The 21,584-nt window shown below is 39.5% G+C and overlaps 1 protein-coding gene across 2 annotated transcripts in view; it reads right to left on the bottom strand.

The window, feature by feature from the left end:
• The window catches only part of csnk2a2b (casein kinase 2, alpha prime polypeptide b), a 71,005-nt gene that overhangs the window by 32,764 nt on the left and 16,657 nt on the right, over positions 1 to 21,584 (bottom strand). For both annotated transcript variants that reach the window (XM_043707287.1, XM_043707288.1), the window contains exon 2: positions 10,432 to 10,543. In XM_043707287.1, coding sequence (XP_043563222.1) covers positions 10,432 to 10,543 — 112 coding nt within the window. The remainder of the gene's footprint in view (positions 1 to 10,431; positions 10,544 to 21,584) is intronic.

Genomic DNA, 21,584 nt, shown 5'->3' with positions numbered 1-21,584 from the left:
GCTTAAGTATTGACTCGGAGAACGTAAGTAATTGTAGCTGTATGCATACTTTGAGATCAGAGGCCAAATATTTTCATCTCTGCAGCACCCGCATCTTCAGCCTTTATTTAGCATGTGTGCTGCCAAAATTCTCACCCAACCTTCTGCTGTCTTTAGACTTGACTATTCCAAAGTACTCTAGCACACTACCACAGATTCAATCAATAAGCACATCAATCTGGACCCAATATACCGACCACTGCAACTGAACAGCTGGAACTGGCAACCGGAAGCGGCAGATTCAAACCACTACAAATGCCAGAGGAAAGATCACAGAAGCGCTTCACAGGAGGCTAGCAAGCACTGAGGATGTCACCTAGACAGGGGACGAAACGTCAGCAACACAAATTCCCAGCTCGGTGAACAGAACCACAACAACACTATCACATATAAACTTGACATCATCCAAAAACTCTGTCGGAGTCCTAACTTGCGACAAGTCCAAATCACTCATTAGCTTCCTTGCCTAAATTGGCTCCCAGTTCAGCACAGCCTCAGTTTTAAACTTCTGACCTTTTTCACACTCAAATCCTTTTACTATTTTGGTCCTTATCTCTGCAATTGCTTCTAGCCCCATAATCAAAAATATCCTTTAGCACCCCTGACTTAACTGCAACCAAGATCTAGCTCCGTAATTTCCTTCCTAAACTTCTCTAAGATACTCCCCAACATAACCTCCCTGGTCAGGTTTTGGTCATCTGCCCCAACATCTCATGGTAGACTGTCAGAAATTGTTTTATAATGTCCATAACATTGATAAAGCACATTGTGATTAAATAAAACACCCCAAATACAAGTAGCTAATGTATCTTATTTGCAAATGTGAGGTTTTAATTCAAGCAAAATAAACTGCCTGGCTTTCTCTTTTCAGAAAATTATTGAGCATTTTTAGAAGCAAAACATTTGGAATGCTACAAATGCATTGCTAAATAGCCAGATGCAAGACATCACTATATCAAAGGAAGTCAACTGAGTTTAAATATAAATCGAAACTCAAGTCATTAACACTGCTCGTGCATCATTAGGTAGTTTCCAGAATGACAGAGGCAGATTGCAATTTCATCAACTGCATTTCAAAAACATTAGACAAAACAAAAGCTGTTAATTCGAAAATGTATGAACTTGACTTAAAAATCCTCTATTTTAAATAAAGGTTAGAATAGATCAACTTTGAGAAAAGTGTGAATATCTCCTCAGATGTGCTGAAAATCTAGCTCATATTGCATCATGTATTTTCCAAATTCCGGGGAGAATCTGATGACTAAAAGCAAGACTGAAAGCAACAGTCTAGATTTTTGCTAGCTTCCCTGCCACTCTTGCCAATGTTCAGTTATTTAAATTCACAGCATACAAACATAAGTGATGCTGCATATGCAATTAAATGTGGAATCAGGACATGGCTGTCAGAAACAAAACCAGAAATTGCTGGTGAAAATCAGCAGGTCTGGCAGCATCTGCGGAGAGAAAGCTGAGTTAATGTTTTAAGTCCGATGACTCTTCATCAGAACTATGTGGCAATGAGAGTTGCCTTAGAATGTTGTAGACAAAAAAAGATATGCTTTACTGAAGTGACAGATATAACACTCCTGCATAATCACGGCAGGTCAATTCCAATTTAAGTAACTATGAATGGCACAAGAGGTTGGCAATCTAGGACCAAGAAATGTACACACTCAGGGTGTTGAGTCTTTGGAACTATTTAGATTTTGTTTTAATTTCTGTATATGGATTCCAAATCAAATTAAATATTCTATTTTATATTTCCTCGTTCAGACTTCATGCTCAGTGAAAATTCTTTAACCAGATTGATAAAGAAAATAGACACTTAGGGAGATTTAAACAATCCTTGGATAAGCACATGGATGATGATGGGATTGCGTAGGAGTATGGGCTTAGATTAGTTCACAGGTCAGCGCAACATCAAAGGCCGAAGGGCCTGTTCTGCACTGTACTGTTCTATGTTCCATTGTTCTATGCTCTATTAATGTGTCCGGGCAGGTCCCGAATCTCCTGTGGACGGTGCTTGACTAAAAAAATCCTCATCGCAGTAGGTTCCAGTGTAAAACCCCAAAGAAAGTTGAAGGTGGAAAGGCGAGGTGTGAATGGCAAATGCAGTTCATTTAACAATCAAAAAATATCACAACATAAGATACAGGGGAAATAGGCTGTTTTGCCTCTCAATCTTGCTCTGCTGACCAATAAGCTCACGACTGATCTAATTATGGATAGAATTCTACTGCCTGCCTCTATTATGCTGAATTTCTTTGTGAATCAAGTATTTATCTAACCTAGCATTCAAGAATTCATTGACTCTGCCTCTACTCTTCTGCAATGGAGAGAAATCCAAAGATTAACAAAGCATAGTAAAGAAGCTGACCCTCTAATCTAATGAAATATACAGTGACATTGGAGGCAATCCAGTGTAGGTTTATAAGGTTGATCCTGGGTACAGAGAGATTTTCTAATGAGAAGTTGTTCAACAGAATGGACCTACGCATGTTCAAGTTTGGAAGAATGAGGGGCAACCTTCTGGAAAGAAAACATTCATTCTGGGGGCTGTTGAAAGCTTGTTCCTATTCTGAAAGTGTTATCCCATTTACAAGAGGAGGAGGATTTCTTTTTCCTTATGAGGCAGTGAGTCTATGATATCCTTTACCACAGAGAGCTGCAGATGCTAAGTACAATCAAGACTGACAGACATTTTTAAATTAGTAAGGGAATCCAGAATTATGGGGAAAAAGCAAGGTTGCTTGAGGATTATTAGATCAACCATTCTCACTGAGTAGCAGAGAAGACCTGATGGACCGAATGTCCTCTTACTTATATGTCTTATGATCTAAGCTCCGCCTCATTTGGGTTAAACAGAAGATTCCTTACTTTGGAACTGTGCTCTCCAATTCAAGACTCCCCCATAAGGGGGACATTCAATATTTATCCTGTCAAACCCTCTCCATTGCTTCAATAAGATCACCCTGTATCCTTTTAAACGCCACTAAGTATATGGCCAACCTGCCCATCTTTTCTTACAAAACAATTAATTTGGTCCAGAAATTACCCCCTTCAACATCCACTGCACTGCCTCCAATACATGGACAAACATTCCAAAGTAAGGAAGCAAAAATTGCACACAGTCTGGGTGTGGTCTCACCATCACTGCATGCAGATGTAGCAAGAATTCTCTCTTTTTTAAACTCCATCCCCATTACTGTAAGGAATAAAACTTCATTTGTGTTCCTGATTACTGTACTAGCATGTTAACTTTGTGATTTAACCAGACTCCTCAATACTGCAGTATTTTGTGGTTTACCTCCACTTAAATCAAATTCTGCTTTTTGATTCTTCCTACCAAACAGACCAATATTATTCATCTACATTATAAGCCATGTGCCAATTTTTTGCCCACTCACTTACCTGTATGCCTCTGTAGATTAAATTACAGACTTGCTCAACTTACTTACATTTGCATGATTAACAAATTTGAATACTATACGCTATATCTTCATCCACATTAAACAGATTATAAATCATTGAGGACCCAGCACTGACTTCTGTGGCATCTCTCTTGTAAGTCTGGTTAATTAATTAACCAATCCTTTTCGTGCTAATATACCATCCTAATGTCATGAGCTCTGAACTTGCACAGTAATGTCACATCTTATCAAATTCTTTTGGAAATGCAAAACTCCACCCAAGTCCCCTGTATCTATTCTGTTTGTCCCTCCTCTAAGCAAGCTTATAAATCTGAAACTCTTTATCAAATAATGACCTTTCATAAAACCACGTTAAATCTTAATTGTATTAGTATTCTCTACATCTCCTGCTACTACTTCCCTAATAATGGATTCCAAAGATTTCCCCAAGATAAATATTGGGTTAATTTTTAAAATGTATTCTATCCTAGGATGTGGGCATCACTGACAAAGCTAGCATTTATTTCCTGGCTTAGTCCCCCTCTTCCCTGGTAAGCACCCCCTGAACCATTACCATCTAGATGGTGTCGATAGATCCAGATTTTGAACTAGTTACAAGTGAAAAAGTGACAATGTAGTTGCAAGTCAAACTAGTTAGAAAAATTAAAACTCCCTAAAATTAAAACTCCAGGAATCCCAACTTCCACACATTAGAATGACTCAAATCCTTATTTTCTGCTGGAATATTGTCACCACAGCAGTCAAACTGTAGCCAAAGGAGAGTTATATATGTTTGTAATGGTATGAAGAGACAATTTGAACATCTCAATGACTACCTACACTCAGAATGACTGTCAGCATATGAAAATGTCACAAAGATAAGTTGCTTCCTTCCTTGATGTTGCACTGACCTGTGAAATCAATCTGAAGCCCATCTGACCTACACTATTCCATTATCATCCATATGTTTATCCAATCACCATTTAAATGCCCTTAAAGTTGGCGAGTCCACTACTGTTGCAGGTAGGGCATTCCAGGCCTTAATACTCTTGAGTAAAGAACCTACCTTTGACATCTGTCCTCTATCTATCCCCTCCCAATGCAAAGCTGTGCCCCCTTGTGCTAGCCATCACTATCCATGGAAAAAGGCTCTCAATGTCCACCCTATCTAATCCTCTCATCACCTTGTATGTCTTTAAGTCATCTCACAATTATCAGAACCTGTTACGCTGGTCAGCTGGATGTCTAAATTGCAGTTAACCCATTGTCATACTTGACAGACTAAGTGAGTTACCAAGAGATCCATACAAATGTTTGAACAGTTAAAAACAGTCAATATATCAGCAAAGAGCTTTGAGATCCTAGTCCAAGACCAACCTATACACTTGGATATGAACATGCAAAGCAAGCCTCAAAGTGGGAAGCAATGCAGCCCTAATGAGCCGCCAGGTTAATGAGTCAGCAGTGCAATTCTGAAGTACTCTGATCTTCTGGACTTTGAGAGAGGCCCGTTAACTTGGAATGAGTCAATTCTAAGAGATCTCAAGAAGACAGAAGGAGAAATAGGCCATTCAGCTGATCAAATCTGTTCCACTCTTGAATGAGATAATGTCTGATCTAATAACCTTCAACACTAGTTGCCTACCATTCAGATTGGTCAACCCTTAATTCCCTCACTGATTAAAAATGAGTCTCAGCCTTGAAAATACTCAACGACCTCAAAGGCCCTCCATGAAGAATTCCACAGATTCACTACACTCGGAGGTGATTCCTCCTGATCTGTCTGAAACAAAAGCACGGCAGTAGAGAACTTAAACATTGCTAAAAGGAGACTAGAAAGTGAAGTTTTTCATCTTATAGTCATCAGAACTAGGAAGCAAGAAACAAACTGAAAACTGAGACACTGTTTTATGTCATTTGCAGAGAGGGTGCTGATAGGTTAGGTAGAGATGAAGCAGAAAAACTTATTTTAAATCGGAAAACCCTTACTGAGATTATGCTCTCTGGTCCTCTACTTTTCCAAGAAGGAAACAACCTCTCAGCTTCAGACCTCCTACTTGACACGAAACAAATGTGGTTTCAAGCCTCACGAATTTAGACAATAATTACCAAGAGTTCCTTACAAACAGAATGGTTAGCAGCAAAACTTACCATAAGTAGTTCAAGTCTACCATCAGCTTTTCCCTCCCCATAGTACTAAAACACATCATACAATATAATACCAAAAAATAGTGAACCTGGCTATAGACGTGCAGTCACACAACTGGCCTCCAGGTAAACACTTTCAGGGAGCTATCATTTCAACTCTCAATTGTTTCCTCAGCAACTGTGCAACAATCGATCTATGTTTGGAGAGATGAAAGGACACCAGAGATGTATTTTTCAGGACGGGAGTCAGCAAGCACTTCTACCCACAAGAATTGTAGATGTTTGGAACTTTCTTCCATGGATGATAAATTATTGCTCATGCAATTGTCTTTGTAAATCAGAAACTTATTAGCTTGTTAACCAAAGATAGTAAGGATATAGCGCAAAGGTGAGTACAGTATAAGGAATTAAGGCTGAGATGATTCATGATTTCTCTGAATGGGAGAAAAGATTCAAGGGACTAATGTTGTTCCCATACTTCTTATGCCAGCCCTCTCATTAATATTGAACTGAGTTTCCAAGAACAAAGATAGGTTTCCTCACCATTAACTGCATCACCTGTCTTTTGTACTGTCTGGCAAACAGATATACTAATCAAGAAATTAAATTTCCTTCTGATCAGTATTACAGTACTGTTTTTCTTGCACTAACCTCCTTTTGCACAATGTATTGGCTTAGTCCACAGCTTAATGCAGAAAATATTAGCAACATATTTCTCCCTCCAACACAACAGAATGCGCTAAAACATTACACATTTCCACTTAGTAAGCCCCAAACTGAGTAACCTATCTATTTTTATAGATTAAGCCACTTTGCAACTCCAATTACATGCCAGGTAATCATGAAACATAGCAGCAAAATGCTGTGAAACTTGAAAGGGTTCAGAAAGGATTTACAAGGATATTACCAGGGTTGGAGGATTTGAGCTCTAGGGAGAGGTTGAATAGGCTGGGGCTGTTTTCCCCAGAGTGTTAGAGGCTGAGGAGTGACCTTTTCGAGATTTATAAAGTCATGAGGGACATGGATAGGATAAATAGGCAAAGTCTTTTGCCTGGGCTTTGGAGAGTCCAGAACTAGAGGGCATAGGTTTATGGTGAGAGGGGAAAGATATAAAAGAGACCCAAGGGGCAACTTTTTCCACGTAGAGGGTGGTACATGTATGGAACGAACTGCCAGGGGAAGTGGTGGAGGCTGGTACAATTGCAACATTTAAAAGGCATCTGGATGGGTATATGACTAGAAAGGGTTTGGAGGGATATGGGCCGGGTATCTGGTCAGCATGGACGAGTTGGACCGAAGGGTCTGTTTCTGTGCTGTACATCTGTATGACTCTATATAACACTCACTTCCACTTAACCTTTCAATCATGGATAGCAAATGCAGGACCGTTCATAAAAGGAAGGGATGAAATACAAATACAGAAAGAGGGTAACTTTACCCTGAAAAAAACAGCTTTCACACACAAGTAAACAAATCAAAGGTAGTGATGGGCTTGCACCAATAATCTCGGCAAAAGCGAGGACTGCAGATGCTGGAAATCAGAGTCTAAATTAGAGTGGTGCTCGAAAAGCACAGCAGGTCACGCTGCATCCGAGAAGCAGGAAATTTATTGCACCAATAATCTATTCAGTCCCCTTAAGGCCACTAGTGAAATACTTTTCTGGAAATTATGTCAGTGAACGTTGAGGTCAATTAAAGACAACTTACTGTTAGAGTTATACAGCATAGAAAACAGACCCTTAAGTTCAACTCATCCACATTGCCCAAGTTTCGCAAACTAAACTTAACCATTTGCCTGCATTTGGCCCACATCCCTCCGAACCTTTCCTCTTCAAACCTGCCTAAATGTCTTTTAAATGTTTTGATTATACCTGCATCTGTTAGAGGTTTCTCTAGATTAGCAGTTGCATGGCATCTCACCTCATTATCGCAACAACTGGGATAACAGTTGGGCATCTGTGCCCTTGTTAAAAGTTATATTCAGTTGTGAATCACTGGTGTATTATATAAAGTGTGATGGTGGAATTCTGTTGCCTGAAGTGTGATAAATGCTCCCAAAACTTTCTTAGAAACAGATGGTTGGCATTCTAGCAGCTTTGACAGAACAGCATATACTAATAATGCATAATTATAGAACAGCCTTGTAACTGGCTCCCATTTAGAACATAGAACATTACAGCGCAGTACAGGCCCTTCAGCCCTCAATGTTGCGCCAACCTGTGAAATGATTTAGCTATGTTACATTTATTGCAGACAGTTGCTTCTTACAATTCGATTGACCAACAATTTTGTTGATTTTACAAAAGTTTAAGCTTTCCCTGCAGATTTTCAGTACGCAAAAAATGTAAATTTGATAAACTGACAAAATACAAATGACTCCAAATGCCACATTTTCCTCTATATTCCGGAAGAGATTTCAAGAATTGATTTAGTTGAAAACAAGTCTTTCAAATACTGTAACAAATCCTTCCCATCTTTTCACGTTCATCTATACTTGACATTTTCGTGGTGCTACAGACACCCCCTATGGAGCTGGTTCAATTAAATCATGTACTTCTAAAATCCAAGAGATCACACTGAGTTCATTGCACAGATGAAAAGCCAGAAAATGCCAAGAAAATAAAAATGAAAAGGAGAAACCGGCAATACAAGTTTCAGTTCATAACATTTTGACTAATCAAAAATAAGCAGCTTTACCCTTTTCCTATGATCTTTCATTTAATTGTTAGCCTAATCATTAGAATTGTCAAATGGTTCAGTGGTTTGCCAATTTACAGGGCTACCTGTGGAGATTGCAATTAAACTGCTACACTACATGCAGTGTAACCCAATGGCACTCCACATTTGTTCTGTATCCCAGAATTGTATTTCTGAATCTTTTCTCCTGAAATAGTCAACTATTCACTATGGGACATCTCCATGGGCAGCTAACACTCTTCAGTATCCAACTGGCATTAGTCACAAGTCTTTACAGTGATAGTCAACAGGCTGAACACAAAGTAGCAACAAAACTATTATAGTTGTCATCAAAAATATACTTTATTGCATTGCACACATTGCAAACTGTGGCAATTTATGCCTTCTAACGTAGGAGTCTGAGCACCATATGAACCGAATGAAAGCAACTAACTCAACATCTAAAAAGGAATCAACCTCCAGAATTTTGTTTTAAGAACCATCTGCTGCCTACATATTTTTCAACAGTGACTAGTGGACAGAAACACCAAGTTGGGTCTTGTTGTTAATCATTATTGTGGTTTTATAGTCTTACAGTCAACCAACAAATGAGGTTGGCAAATTAAGTCCTTAATTTAAGAAATCTACAACATCAACCATTACCAAATGACTTACAACACTATTAAATCACCTAACAAAATGCCTCTGCTAAATCTTCAAAAAGCCTCCATTCATTATCCAACATTACTTTTTTTTTGATTCCTACAAGGCAGCATAGCGTTGTGCATGGGAAATCATGTCTCACTAACTTAGAAGTTTTAGAAGAGGACACAAAGAAGATCGATGAAGGCAGTCCAGTGGACATTGTCTATATGGACTTCAGTAAAATGCTTGATGCGGTTCCACATGGTAGACTATTTAGTAAGGTTAGATCACATGCGACCCAGGAGAGCCCACCAACTGGAAACAAACTGCCTTGAAGGACAGAGAGTGGTGGTAGAGGGAAGATTTTGGGACCAGATGTTTGTGACCAGTGGCGTGCCACAAGTATCAGTCCTGAGTACACTGCTTCTTCTCATTTATATTAAATGATTTGGATGTGCATATAGGAAGTATAGTTAGTAAGTGTGCAGATGACACCAAAATGGGTGGTGTCGTGGATAGTGAAGAAGATTATCTCAAAGTACAACAGGATCTTGATCAGATGGGCCAATGGGCTAAGGACTGGCAGATGCAGTTTAATTTAGATAAATGTGAGATGTTGGATTTTTGTAAAGCAAACTAGGTAGGACTTATATAGGGCTCTGGAGAGTGTTGCCGAACAAAGAGACCTCAGGGTGCAGGTGCTTAATTCCCTGAAAGTGGAAGGTAGACAGGGTGGTGAAGGCAGCATTTGGCACACTCGCCTTCATTGGTCATTGAGTATAGGAGTGGGTGTCACGTTGAGGTTGTACAGTACATTGGTGAGAGCATTTTTGGAATATGAACTACAATTCTGATTGCCTTTCTATAGCAAGGATGTTGTAAAAATTGAGAGGGTGCAGAAAAGATTTACAAGGATATTGCTGGGATTGGAGGGTTTGAGTTATAGGGAGAAGCTGAAAAGACAGGGACTTCTTTCTTTCCCTGGAACATCAAAGGCTGAGATGTATAAAATCATGAGGTACATGGATAGGGTGAATAGTCAAAGTTTTTTTTTCCCCCAAGGTTGGGCAAGTCCAAAACAGGAGGACATAGGCTTAAGATGAGAGGGGAAAGATTTTAAAAAGGACATGAGTGAATGTTTTCACATAGAGGGCGGTGCGTGTATGGAATGGAGCTACCAGAGGAGGTGGTGGTGAAAGAGGGTATGATTACAACATTTAAAAGGCATCTGAAAGGTATAGGAATAGGAACGGTTTAGAGTGATATGGGCCAAATGCTGGCAAATGGGTCTAGGTCAGATTGGGACATCTGGTTGGCGCGGATGAGTCAGACTGAACGGTCTGTTTCTGTGCTGTATGACTATCATGCTATAGTGATTGATTTATATGGGTAGAGTAGATGCAAAATGATACTGAAATGCTCACACTGTGCCTAATATTGACTATAATGCATTACTAAGCCTACATGCAGAATACAGACCATGAGAAGCTGAACAGAAAAAAAACATACTCACTTTCAGTATTTTGACTACTGTTTTTTCATTGTTTGTTATGTTAATAGCCTCGAATACTTCACTGTACTTCCCACGGCCAAGTTTTCGCACCAACTGGTAATCATCCTGGTTACTGTGGCAAAGCAAAAAGGTAAACAGATTTTATTCATCAAACCTGTGCATTTGACAGTTCCTATTCATGATTGATGAGTCAAAGCTAAAGACTCAGTACTCAAGAACTACTAGCCAGGTGCTTTTTGTGAAAACAAACTGCAACCTGCATCCTTCCTCTAAGCATTCAACACCCTACATCATTGGCACTGTTTCTACTGCAGCAAGGAATTCAACAGTTATTTCACAGTCTGCTCCAACATGTAAAGAACTATTTAAATCAGGCCTCTTTCTGCACCATATCGACAAATACCTCAGAGTTGCAATAAGGTACATAAACCTTGCACTTGCTGAAAACCAAATAGAGAATTTGTGAAAGCATGCAATACTTGTATCTGAAGCATAAGATATATTTACGTATTATGGATATACGTATGTACATGCATGACACTCCTAATTTATCTACACATGAAATTGCAGCACAAACGGAAATGGATTCAACCAACACACATCAATACTTATCCATCGCATATAAAACATTTCAGTCACATTTTCCTGCTTTGCACCTCCAGCCCTTCATTCCATTTCCTGCCAGCCACCTCTCCAATTTTCAAGTGACAAGACAATTCTTACTTCAAATCACAGGCATTACTTATGAAAGCAAATATCACAATCTTTCAAAAATTGAGAAGTCGGTCCTGCCCTTTATTTATACAGGTCATTCTGCTATAATGCATGTTTCGTCAACACAAATTAGGGGTCACGCAACTGACGAATAGGGGATAATCTAAAGCACAATCTTTTAAAACAAGAATACAACCAAAGAACTGCCTATACAGCTAAGTTTCTAACCCCTGCAAACTGCCTATTGCCCCAACCTTTACAGTTCTGAGCAGTGTCCAAACACAATATGCTTTGGGAAGGGGGTAGTTAAGCTTATATAACTCCATTCTCCACCCGGGCTAAACTTATTCCCTCTTTACACAATTATATCTGGTGAAGCTAATGCTTGCACACTCAAAAGGTACCTAATTCAATTACTTGAGGATCCAGTTTCAGAAGTGTGAAGCCCACTATTTTCTGTAGTGTCACGAGGCTAAAGCTCCAGAGCACTGAGAATACAGTGCTTATGGATGCTGAAGGATATTCACTTACAAATTAGAAACTACAGCAATGTCTACACTCCCTAATCCTAAAACAGTACCCAGTTTAAATCAGACAAAACCCTTTCTCTGCTGTTGGCCTTTTTTTGTTGAGCCAAGGATCATGCTAGTTTTCTTCTGTACACATCTCGTCAACTTAATTCCTGTCTTTATGTAGCCACAAAGTTCTTAAAATTTAATGCATTCAGATGACACACTGTAGTACCAAAATTGTCTACGATGCAATGGTTATAAATGAGCTTTCCCAATAAGTGCTTGATTTGCACGGTAATCTCAAGTTCAGGGTTCACAATATTTCAGTTCTACATAACAGGTAATGAGTGCAAAATTCAAGAATTACACTAGTTGAGTCACACACATTTCTTCTATGCAGAACAATGCAACTCTCACAGCATACTAATCCCCAGTTAAGCAGAAAATTAAAAGTAAACCTGTCTCCGTATTCTTGAAAAAAAACCAAGTGATGAAATTCAGATGCAATAAGCCACAGGAAGCAAACTGTAGTTTTGTTTTAACATTTTACATAGTAAAGATTGACACAGCAGTTAGCAAATTTTGGCTTCTATATAGAGATAATGTATTAAACTTATAACTGGTCTTATTTAAGTTTCTCTAAGAAAAAGGCTGAACATCGCTTTGCATCCTGAACAAAATTGTGTGTAAAGTTCCTGAGTACAGAACTGGAACAGGACACAGTTAGCACTTTAGGCTGTTGCATCATTCAAGTGGATTTTGGCTGCTTCATGTAACTATATACCTGCCTTTGTCCTATTTCCCTCAATGCTTATGGATCCCAAAAATCCTCAATCACAGATTTTTAAAATTTCCAGTTGATTTAGCGTAAATCCACTTACAAAAGACAAATTCATAGTTACTATCCTTATGTGGAAGTGCTTCTCAATTTTAGTTCAGAAATGTGTGGCTCCAAATTTTAGACTATGTCCCCTAAACCTAAACAAGAAAAATAATTCCACTTTAATCACCTCATCTGATCCAGTATGGTGTAAATTGGAGTTAAATCGACACAGCCTTCCAACTTGGAGGGGCTACATCCCTTAATGTATCCATAATGAGCAACTTTTGGTGTCTCAAGTACACTTCTGGAAAATTTACACTGTACTCCCTCAAAGGACAATGCAAGCTTCCTAAGGTGGCATTGTGCACGGAATAATTGTAGCATTCCAAGTATGGTGTAACCAGAACATTATGTAGCCAAAGCATGACTTCTATCCTTCAAATAGAAAGGCTATTAAATTAACCTTGATTAGTTTCTGTACCTGTTCATGACATTTTATTGACCTATAACTTTGGGACCATAAATCTCTTTGGACTGCCACAATTTTCTGCTTTTTCACCCTTTTAGAAGTACTTTGTCATATTTTGTTTTAAGTCCAAAGTGGATTACTTCACATCTGCCAACACTGAAATCCATTTGGCACAATTTTGCCCACATAATCTATCAGCAGATCCATAGTTTTAGGCTCACATCTACAGTGTTAGATAGTATAGCAATACCATCACTAAGGGATCATATCACAAGTTCTGTAAACCTGCCATGTCCAACAATGAATGGAAGTGGAAAATTTAATAACTCGCTAGAATAGGCTGCAATGTTCAGAGTGCCCAGCGTACCAGTTCACAAGTCAAGACTAATCCGGAAGAGCCAAGTGGACATGCACTGCTGCCTTCTCCTGGGATCCCCAAAATTACAAATGCTAGTCTTCAACCAATTTGATTCACTCTACTTTTTAAAAACAAAAAAAATGGCTGAAGGTATTGGATACTGCAAAAGCAATTGGCCTTGACAAAATTCTGGCAATAGTAATGAAGACTTGTGCACCACAAACAGGTGCACTCCTAGCCAAGCTATTTCACTGCAGCTGCACATTGGCATCTATCTAACTACATGAAAAATTGCCCAGTGTTGTTGTGGACAGAAAGCAGAACAAATCCAACTGGCCAATTTTCTCATCACTCTACTCGCAATAATTAGCACAAATGTGGTAAAAGATATTGTCAACAGTGTTATATGATGCAGTATTCAGCAAAATTCACTGACTGCCTTACAGCCTTGGTCCAAACATGAAAGAAAGCTGAACTCCGGAAGTGAGATGCAGTGACTACCCTCAACAAGGCAGAATTCGACCAAGTGTGGCATCTAGGAGCACTGACAAACTTGAGTCAATGGGAATCAGTGGAAAATCTGGAGTCAAAGTTCACAGGGAACAACATGGCTGTGGATGCTGGCAGTCATTCATTTCCGTCCCTGGATATTACTGCAGAAGTTTCTCAGGGTAGATTTTTTTTAAAAATCAACCCGTTCAAAGATATTATTACATACCAATGAAGCATGAGAGACTTGAACTTCAACCTCTTGGTTCAGAGGTAGAAACACTACCAATGCACCACAACAGTCCTCAGTTCCTCGGAGCAGATACTTCTAATTAAAATGCTCAGATGTTTTGATACCTCTGGTGCAAGTGAGACTTAATCTAGACCTTCTAGCTTACAATTTCTCACTAAGGCTCCTTGAACAGCACTTTCCAAACCCTCAAACTCAGCCACCTAGAAGGCTAAGGGCTGCAAATACATAACACAACCACGAGCAAGTTCCCATTCAAGCCACAGATCAGCTTGACTTGGAACTGTATCACCATTCCTTCACTGCCCTGGGTCAAAATCCAGGAAGCCATTAACAGCATTGAGTGCACGCCACATGGATTGCAGTGGCTCAAGAAAGCAGCTCACCACTGCCTTAAGGGCAATTAAGGATGGACAATAAATGCTGGCCCAACCTGCAATGTCTGCATCCCATGATTTTGAAAAACTCAAGGCAAATTCAGCTATGTGACATTCTACCCCATAATCCAACTCATGCATAAACATGATAAAAACTTAAGACCCAGCATAAACACCTGTAGGAAACCACTAGTCCCATCCTTCCAGAGTTTGTCAATTATCTCTATTCAAATCAGAATGCTGAGATAATTGGCCACTAATTGTCCTTCAATTCTATCAACTTCAAAATCAACTAACAGCCCTCAGTGAGGGCTTTTAACAAATGCCTTCTGGAAATCCATATAAAAAAAATCCTAGATATTTCCCATCTCTCTCCAAAAAATGTAATTAGATTTGTCAGACATGACTATTCTTTACAAATCCATGCTGGTTCTCTAATCAGCTATAAATGTTCAAGGTGTTCAGTCACTTCATTCTTATTTACACATCGAAATAATTTTTGAACAAGTTACACCAACAGAGCTGTAACTGTGGATTTCCTTTCTCACCTGCTTTAATAGCTAAGTGTAACTTCCACAATCTTCTAATCTCAGAAATAATAGCAATATATGGTCTCAATGTAAACTTAAACAGCTTAAAAGTTCATGAAGGAGTATTAATAAGACATTGTAGAATGATGCATTCATCCACTACTGAAGGTGTAATATTATTCCAATTGAGACTCTGCCTCACTTATACTCTATGGATCCAGCTAACATTGCACAATGCGGAGGAATCTCGATTATCCAAGTAACACGGGCGGGGAGTATTTTGTTTGGATAATGGAATTCCACAACAGTTTAGCCAAGCATCGGAACCTTGCAATCTTGCCAGACAATCTGAAATTCGGATTATCAAATGCTGGATGATAGAGGTTCCTCTGCATATACTTGATCTCTTTGAAGAGACAGTAAGAGGAGAGACCTCCAACACCAATCACACATGGACCAGGATCAGATAGGAATCATATAGGATATCATATCAACTCCATTTGTGTGTGACAGTACAGTCTCTAGAGCCAGGTCAGGAAAGCAGATCACAGTAATAAAGTGGCAGCAACTAGACAACACAATAACCCCCAGAACAAATCTTCTGTGATACAGGACAATGTGTTTACATTAGAAGTCTGCACAGTGTCTAGCACACAGATTCCTGAAAAAGTTCATTTATTCCTCGGAGAAAATTCCATTTAAAGTCCTAAAAAGTTCAGACTTTTTTTTAAACTGAAGGATGCTTTTCAACCTTGAGTGTAGGCAGCTGACCAAAATCGTTTTTTTTCTAAAATACAAAAAATATGTCTTTTCATATAAATATATCCACTACAAAAAGGAAACAAACTTGTATTTATACAATGCCTTTGACAATCTCAGAACATCCCAATACACTTATCCCAAGAGAGGACTTTTGCAGCATAGTTACCATTGTCATTGTAGGAAACATGGTAAGCAAGCTCCCACAAGCAATGATATATTAATGATGGGTTAATATGTTTGAAGCTGCCACTTAAGCTATAAATATTGACCAGGACATCAGCAAGGACATCAGTTCCACTTTCACAGTTGTGCAGTACATCTGTTATATGCTTCCTTCCACAAAGATGCTTTGACAGGCCTTCCTTTCCCTCAAATCCCTCCATCTCCACCCCACAGCCACATCCAACCCATTTCCTACACTTCCTCTTTCACTTTTACACAGCACTTCCCATCCTGAACACCACAGCACTCTTCTTATTTGCCATCCACCACCCTTGGCTTTCAAAGGATCATCTGCCAATTCTGCCACCTTCAGCAATTTGCCAAACATCTTCCCTTCCCCCTTCAGTACTCTGTAGCAATTGTTTGTCCTACAGCACCTGAGCCCATTCCTCCATCATGCCCAAGCCACAGCCTCCACACCACTACCACCTCCCTCCCATCAATACGTTTCCATGTAATCTCAGTATACAAGACTTGTTCCTGTACCTTCTCTCTCCTGACTGTTCATTGGCCTCAACCACTCCACTCCTATACGAAGTAGAAATCTACTTGTATAACTTTTAACTTGGTCCACACTCAATCCCACTTTCTTTACACTGGAGACAGCAAATACAGTTTGAGTAACCACTTTACACCTTTTTGATCAGCAAGCATGACCCCCAATTTTCAGTCATTTGCCATTTCAGTGCACATATGTATTTATGCTCACATTTCAGTCCTAGGTCTGATGCAGCATTCCAGTGAAGTCAATTCAAGCTAAAGAAATAACATTTTAATTCTTAGATAGGCACTTTACAGCCTTCTGGATTCAACATTAAGTTCTACAACTTCAAACCATGAATTCTTTCCTCCATTTGAACACTTCCCTCTTCTCCCACCCCAGCACCTGCTTCTTGTTTTCTGTGCTTTTTCTTGCTGTTTAAAAAAAAAATCCTCAGAACCTATTCTGAATTGACATTGAGTCTTCTTTATAACCATCATTCTTTTCCTCTTTTGATCCACTGCGCCTTTGATTACTAACCTCCCGTAGCCTTTCCCTAACATTCCCTTATGATCCCATTGTACTTCTCCCCCTTTCAACAGCTTTATTCCAGGGAGAACAAGTTACTCTTCTTCAAAATTATACCACTCATCTACAGAAAGGACCTTGATTCAATATTTCATTAGAACTATGACACCAGCAACAGTACACCACTTTGTTACTGCTGCAAAGGAACTGTGCAAGTTATACTGCTACCACTGATCAACTATCCAAACTCAGCAATGTTGATTTTTTAAAAATCAGTCATTTTTGAAATAGCTTATTGGGTAATAAGTATAAATGAGTGGCCTTGATTTTTTTTTATCTCATTGATTAGTAACAATTATAACCTTCATGATTGCTGAGTGTCATGTTGGAACCCTCTTATTCACAACAACTTCCCAGCAGCTTCGTTTACGAATAGCAACCATTCTTTGCATCACTTTCAAGTGACCTCATAGTCTTTAGCAACCAAGACTGTCAACATTTCTGTTTTGACAGACCAAGCTGTGGATCAAAATTCAAAGAAAAACCATGAATAAGCAAATATTCACCAGGTTCCAGTTCATAATGTACGGTTCAAATCCTGTTTTAAAAGTAACTGCTCACAGAACATGTTGTTGTTATTGACCAGTCAGCAAATTCAACTAAAGAAATATTCCACGAGCTGTCAAGAGCTATAATGTCATAGAGTTATACCACTCTGCTGTCTGTCACAAAACCTGCAGCTCACCCTTAAGCTCCCTGCTACTTTTATTACAGAATATGCTGGATTTGTAAAGTAAACCAAAATTAAAACTTGCCTCAGTAGTTTTGAGCTGTGCCATAACACCAAAAGTATATTTTAAACAAAATAATCATTAATTCAATTATGTGTAAATTCACCTTTGAGATTTGAACAAATAACATTTTGTATTTTAACTTTGACTCTTTTCCTCCTTCCCAATGCAATCTCTTTCCCTCTTATCTTGCTATACCTAGTTTAAATCTAATTCACTCTTCAGGTTAGTTATTCGTTTGCTTCTTAGTGATGAAACTTAATTTCTTTGGACATAGTTATTTCTATTTCAAATCTAAAAGATTTTAAAATGTCTGTGTCCTTACTGCATTGTAATAACACTTACGCTCCCAGTGACTGACAGGACAATGATTTGAGCTGACACTTTAGGGAAAAAAAGTTTAAGTAACAGCTCATATGCCCAATGCCAGCAACACTGAACTAATTACACGTACAAACATGCCAAAATCCAAAACTCAGTTCGTTATGAACTTCACATTACCATGAACCTATCGAATGAAGTCAGTCTCCAGTATTTTGTTTCAGACAAATACTGTGAAATTACGACTCTCGCGACTTGCGTAGGTGATGACCTAGCAACTATATTGTTCAAAAAGAATGCAAAGGAAAAAGAAACCACAGAAGGGGCAACACCACAATGGATAGAATGAAAAGCCTGAACAAGAGAATAGATGGTGTTTAGTACAAAATGGTAGTGCAACCTAACCACCCTCAGGCCTGCAAATAATGCTGCAACTGTGCACTTGCATATGCTAAGTGAAAAATGGAGTAGATAGAGCCCTCCCAACAAACACACCTGCTTACTGCACATTTCATTTTTTCCCACCTTAAAAACCCTATGTTCTCGAAGCAATTCAATGTTGGAAAGCACTGCTTTATCTAGAACCAAAGACATACATATTGGAGAATTTAAGTAGCAGTAGAAACATCATAATTACAGCCATGCTCTACAACTAGCAGATAAAGTCTTATTTTTGATTATTATTCAGGGAGCCATGCTCAATGTGGCTTGAACTTGGAGTACATTGTCCTAAGCTTGAAAAGTCTATAAATACGCCGAGTCCAGGCTCATGGAACAAGGACCCCTTGGGGGTGATGCTCGCAAAATGCTGACAGCCAATAATGCCATATCAGGGAGAACTTCCAGGAAATGACAAAATTTTAGATAACAAAAGGCTCTTGGCTGAGTATAGACTGCATGGAGGAGAAAGTGAGGACTGCAGATACTGGAGATCAGAGCTGAAAATGTGTTGCTGGAAAAGCGCAGGTCAGGCAGCATCCAAGGAGCAGAAGAATTAACGTTTCGGGCATGAGCCCTTCTTCAGGAATGAGGAAAGTGTGTATAAAAGGTAAGGAGAAGGGACTTGGGAGAGGGGTTTTGGAAATGTGATAGGTGGAAGGAGGTCAAGGTGAGGGTGATAGGCCGGAGTGGGGGTGGGGGCGGAGAGGTCAGGAAGAAGATTGCAGGTTAGGAAGGCGGTGCTGAGTTTGAGGGATTTGACTGAGATAAGGTGGGGGGGGAGGGGAAATGAGGAAACTGGAGAAATTTGAGTTCATCCCTTGTGGTTGGAGGGTTCCGAGGCAGAAGATGAGGCGCTCTTCCTCCAACCGTCGTGTTGCTATGGTCTGGCGATGGAGGAGTCCAAGGACCTGCATGGTTCGCGGCGGCAGTTGTTGCCGCGGGCGCTGTAGCAGCCGCGTGGTTCATGGCACCGGAGTGATTTCGGAGGCCGATGGAAGATTCTGGAACAGTTGAGGAACCCAGAGTGTCGGGCTAAGTACATGAAAGTTTTTGGTACTTACTGTCTTTAATTTCCGATATGGCTAAAAAGAACTGTTTGTTTAGTGTATGGATTCTTCTGTGGATGAAGAACAGTAGAGGTCCTTTGCAGGTCTGTGAGAGTGTTGTCCTGAGCTGGAGTAGGTCTAATTGCAGGGAATGTAGGTAGTGGCGCATGGCTGCAAGCGTGGAGCGAAGGATCCGGAGGGAGGGCTGTTGCTGGAGGCTTCGGATTTGTTGTAGGTACTGGTTGGGTCCAAATTTTGTTGGTCTGACCTTAGTCCGGAGTCAGTCGGTTCCATAGGCAGGTGCTGAGGAAGGAGATGTGGCTGTGGTAGTGAGTCGGTTTGAGAATGTGGCTGAAGAGCTTCAGGGCAGAGGAGATTACCTGGGGCGTGCAGTGAGAGAGGGACTCACTGAAATCCTATAGACTGCTATAGTCTGCATGCACTATTGTAACAATATTAGATATTCATTCAGTTCATGGCGACAGCATGTTTAGAATGCCTATACTTTGTTTAGAGAAAAATTTATAAACTGTTTAGAAAATGGGAGTTGGGGAGCAAAATGCCTGAAGCAAACTATGAATATCTCAGTCACATGCTCAATGCCAGAAAGCAGTTCTGCTCCATTAAACCCTTGAAGGCTCACCTTCAAGTCCTTGAAAACACACAATAGACATCAAGGCATACATACATGACTCCTTGTAGTGTACAGCATTGGTCCTGCCTAACAGGCAGTCTCTTGACTCTGGGTTAAACCGGTATTCGAGCCACATGGCAAAAAAAAGAGAAAAGAGAACCCAGAAACAGGACAGCAGCACCCATAGAATGATTAAGAGGAGGGCCCAGGGACAGCAGTGAACAGATTAACTACATTTTGAGAAAAGTCAACTATGGCATCACAGGGCAACAGATAGTAGGTTGATTGCTTGGTACTTTTCATATTTATTTTCAAAATTTAGGTACAATTTATTAATTTCAAAAGTTTTATTACTAGTAGCAAGGCTTACTAATAGCAGTTAAAGCTGATTATATTGCCTGCTGAATGTTCCCTATTAACTAGGGAATTTCAAACAAAGAACATTTAATAAGCAAGAAAACAAGCAAAATCAGGATGATAAACAAACATTAAAACATTCAAGTATTAATTCAATGCTATAAGGGAGCAGACTTGACCTGAATTCTCTCATGTTTTGAAGAACAAGGTGCAATCTAACTAAAGCATGAAATTCTTCCAGAACTTGATAGATTATATGTAGGAAGCATAGTTCGCTGGCTGGGGTATCTAGAATGAGGGGACAGAGTCTTAGAATAAGAGGTAGGCCACGTAGCACTGAGGTAAGAAGCATTGTTTTCACAAAGTGCTAATTCATTGCAATTCTCTACCATAGTTGGCTACAGAAGTTCCGTCACAATATATTGTAGTTTTGCAAGCTCAAACCTCCCATATTGGTTTGGTTGAAAAATGCAATTTACTGCAACTTTGGCTTAAAGAAGTTTTTACCTTGATCGTTAGCAAATCTGTGGTCCAATGCTGATACAAAATGAAATCACAAAATTTATCATTTTTACTGTATCACTTTGCTAAAGATAAGTAAAGATGTTATATTTATAGAACACCCTCAAGGCAATAAAATATTGGTGAGGTATTTCACAGAAGAATTAAATAAAAACTGCCACTAAGATAAAACAAATGGGATTAAGATGGCTGCCTGATGGTTTGGACAAGTAATCTGTAGGATGTAAGAGGAGAGGTGAGGGGTTTAGGTGGGGAATTCAGGATCTTGAGGTTTCGATGACTTGTCACTAATGACAGGGCAATGGGAATAGGGTTTACACAATATCAAAGTTGAAGGTCTGTACAGTCCCCTGAGGTTGTAGGGTTGGAGCAAATTCTAAAGATGAGAGGGTGTCAGGCCATGAAAGGATTTGACCAGGAGAATGAATGATTTATAAATCAATGTAGTCAAGAGAGACAGACAAAAAGAGAAAAGGAGAAAGAGAGAGAGGGTAGGAGAGAGAGAGAGAGAGAGGGGGTAGGAGAG

The sequence above is a fragment of the Chiloscyllium plagiosum genome, chromosome 17, assembly GCF_004010195.1.
Source record: "Chiloscyllium plagiosum isolate BGI_BamShark_2017 chromosome 17, ASM401019v2, whole genome shotgun sequence".
In the NCBI taxonomy this organism is placed as follows: Eukaryota; Metazoa; Chordata; class Chondrichthyes; order Orectolobiformes; family Hemiscylliidae; genus Chiloscyllium; species Chiloscyllium plagiosum.
Note: the sequence above shows the minus strand (reverse complement) of the source record. Positions and strands in the feature narration are given on the sequence as shown.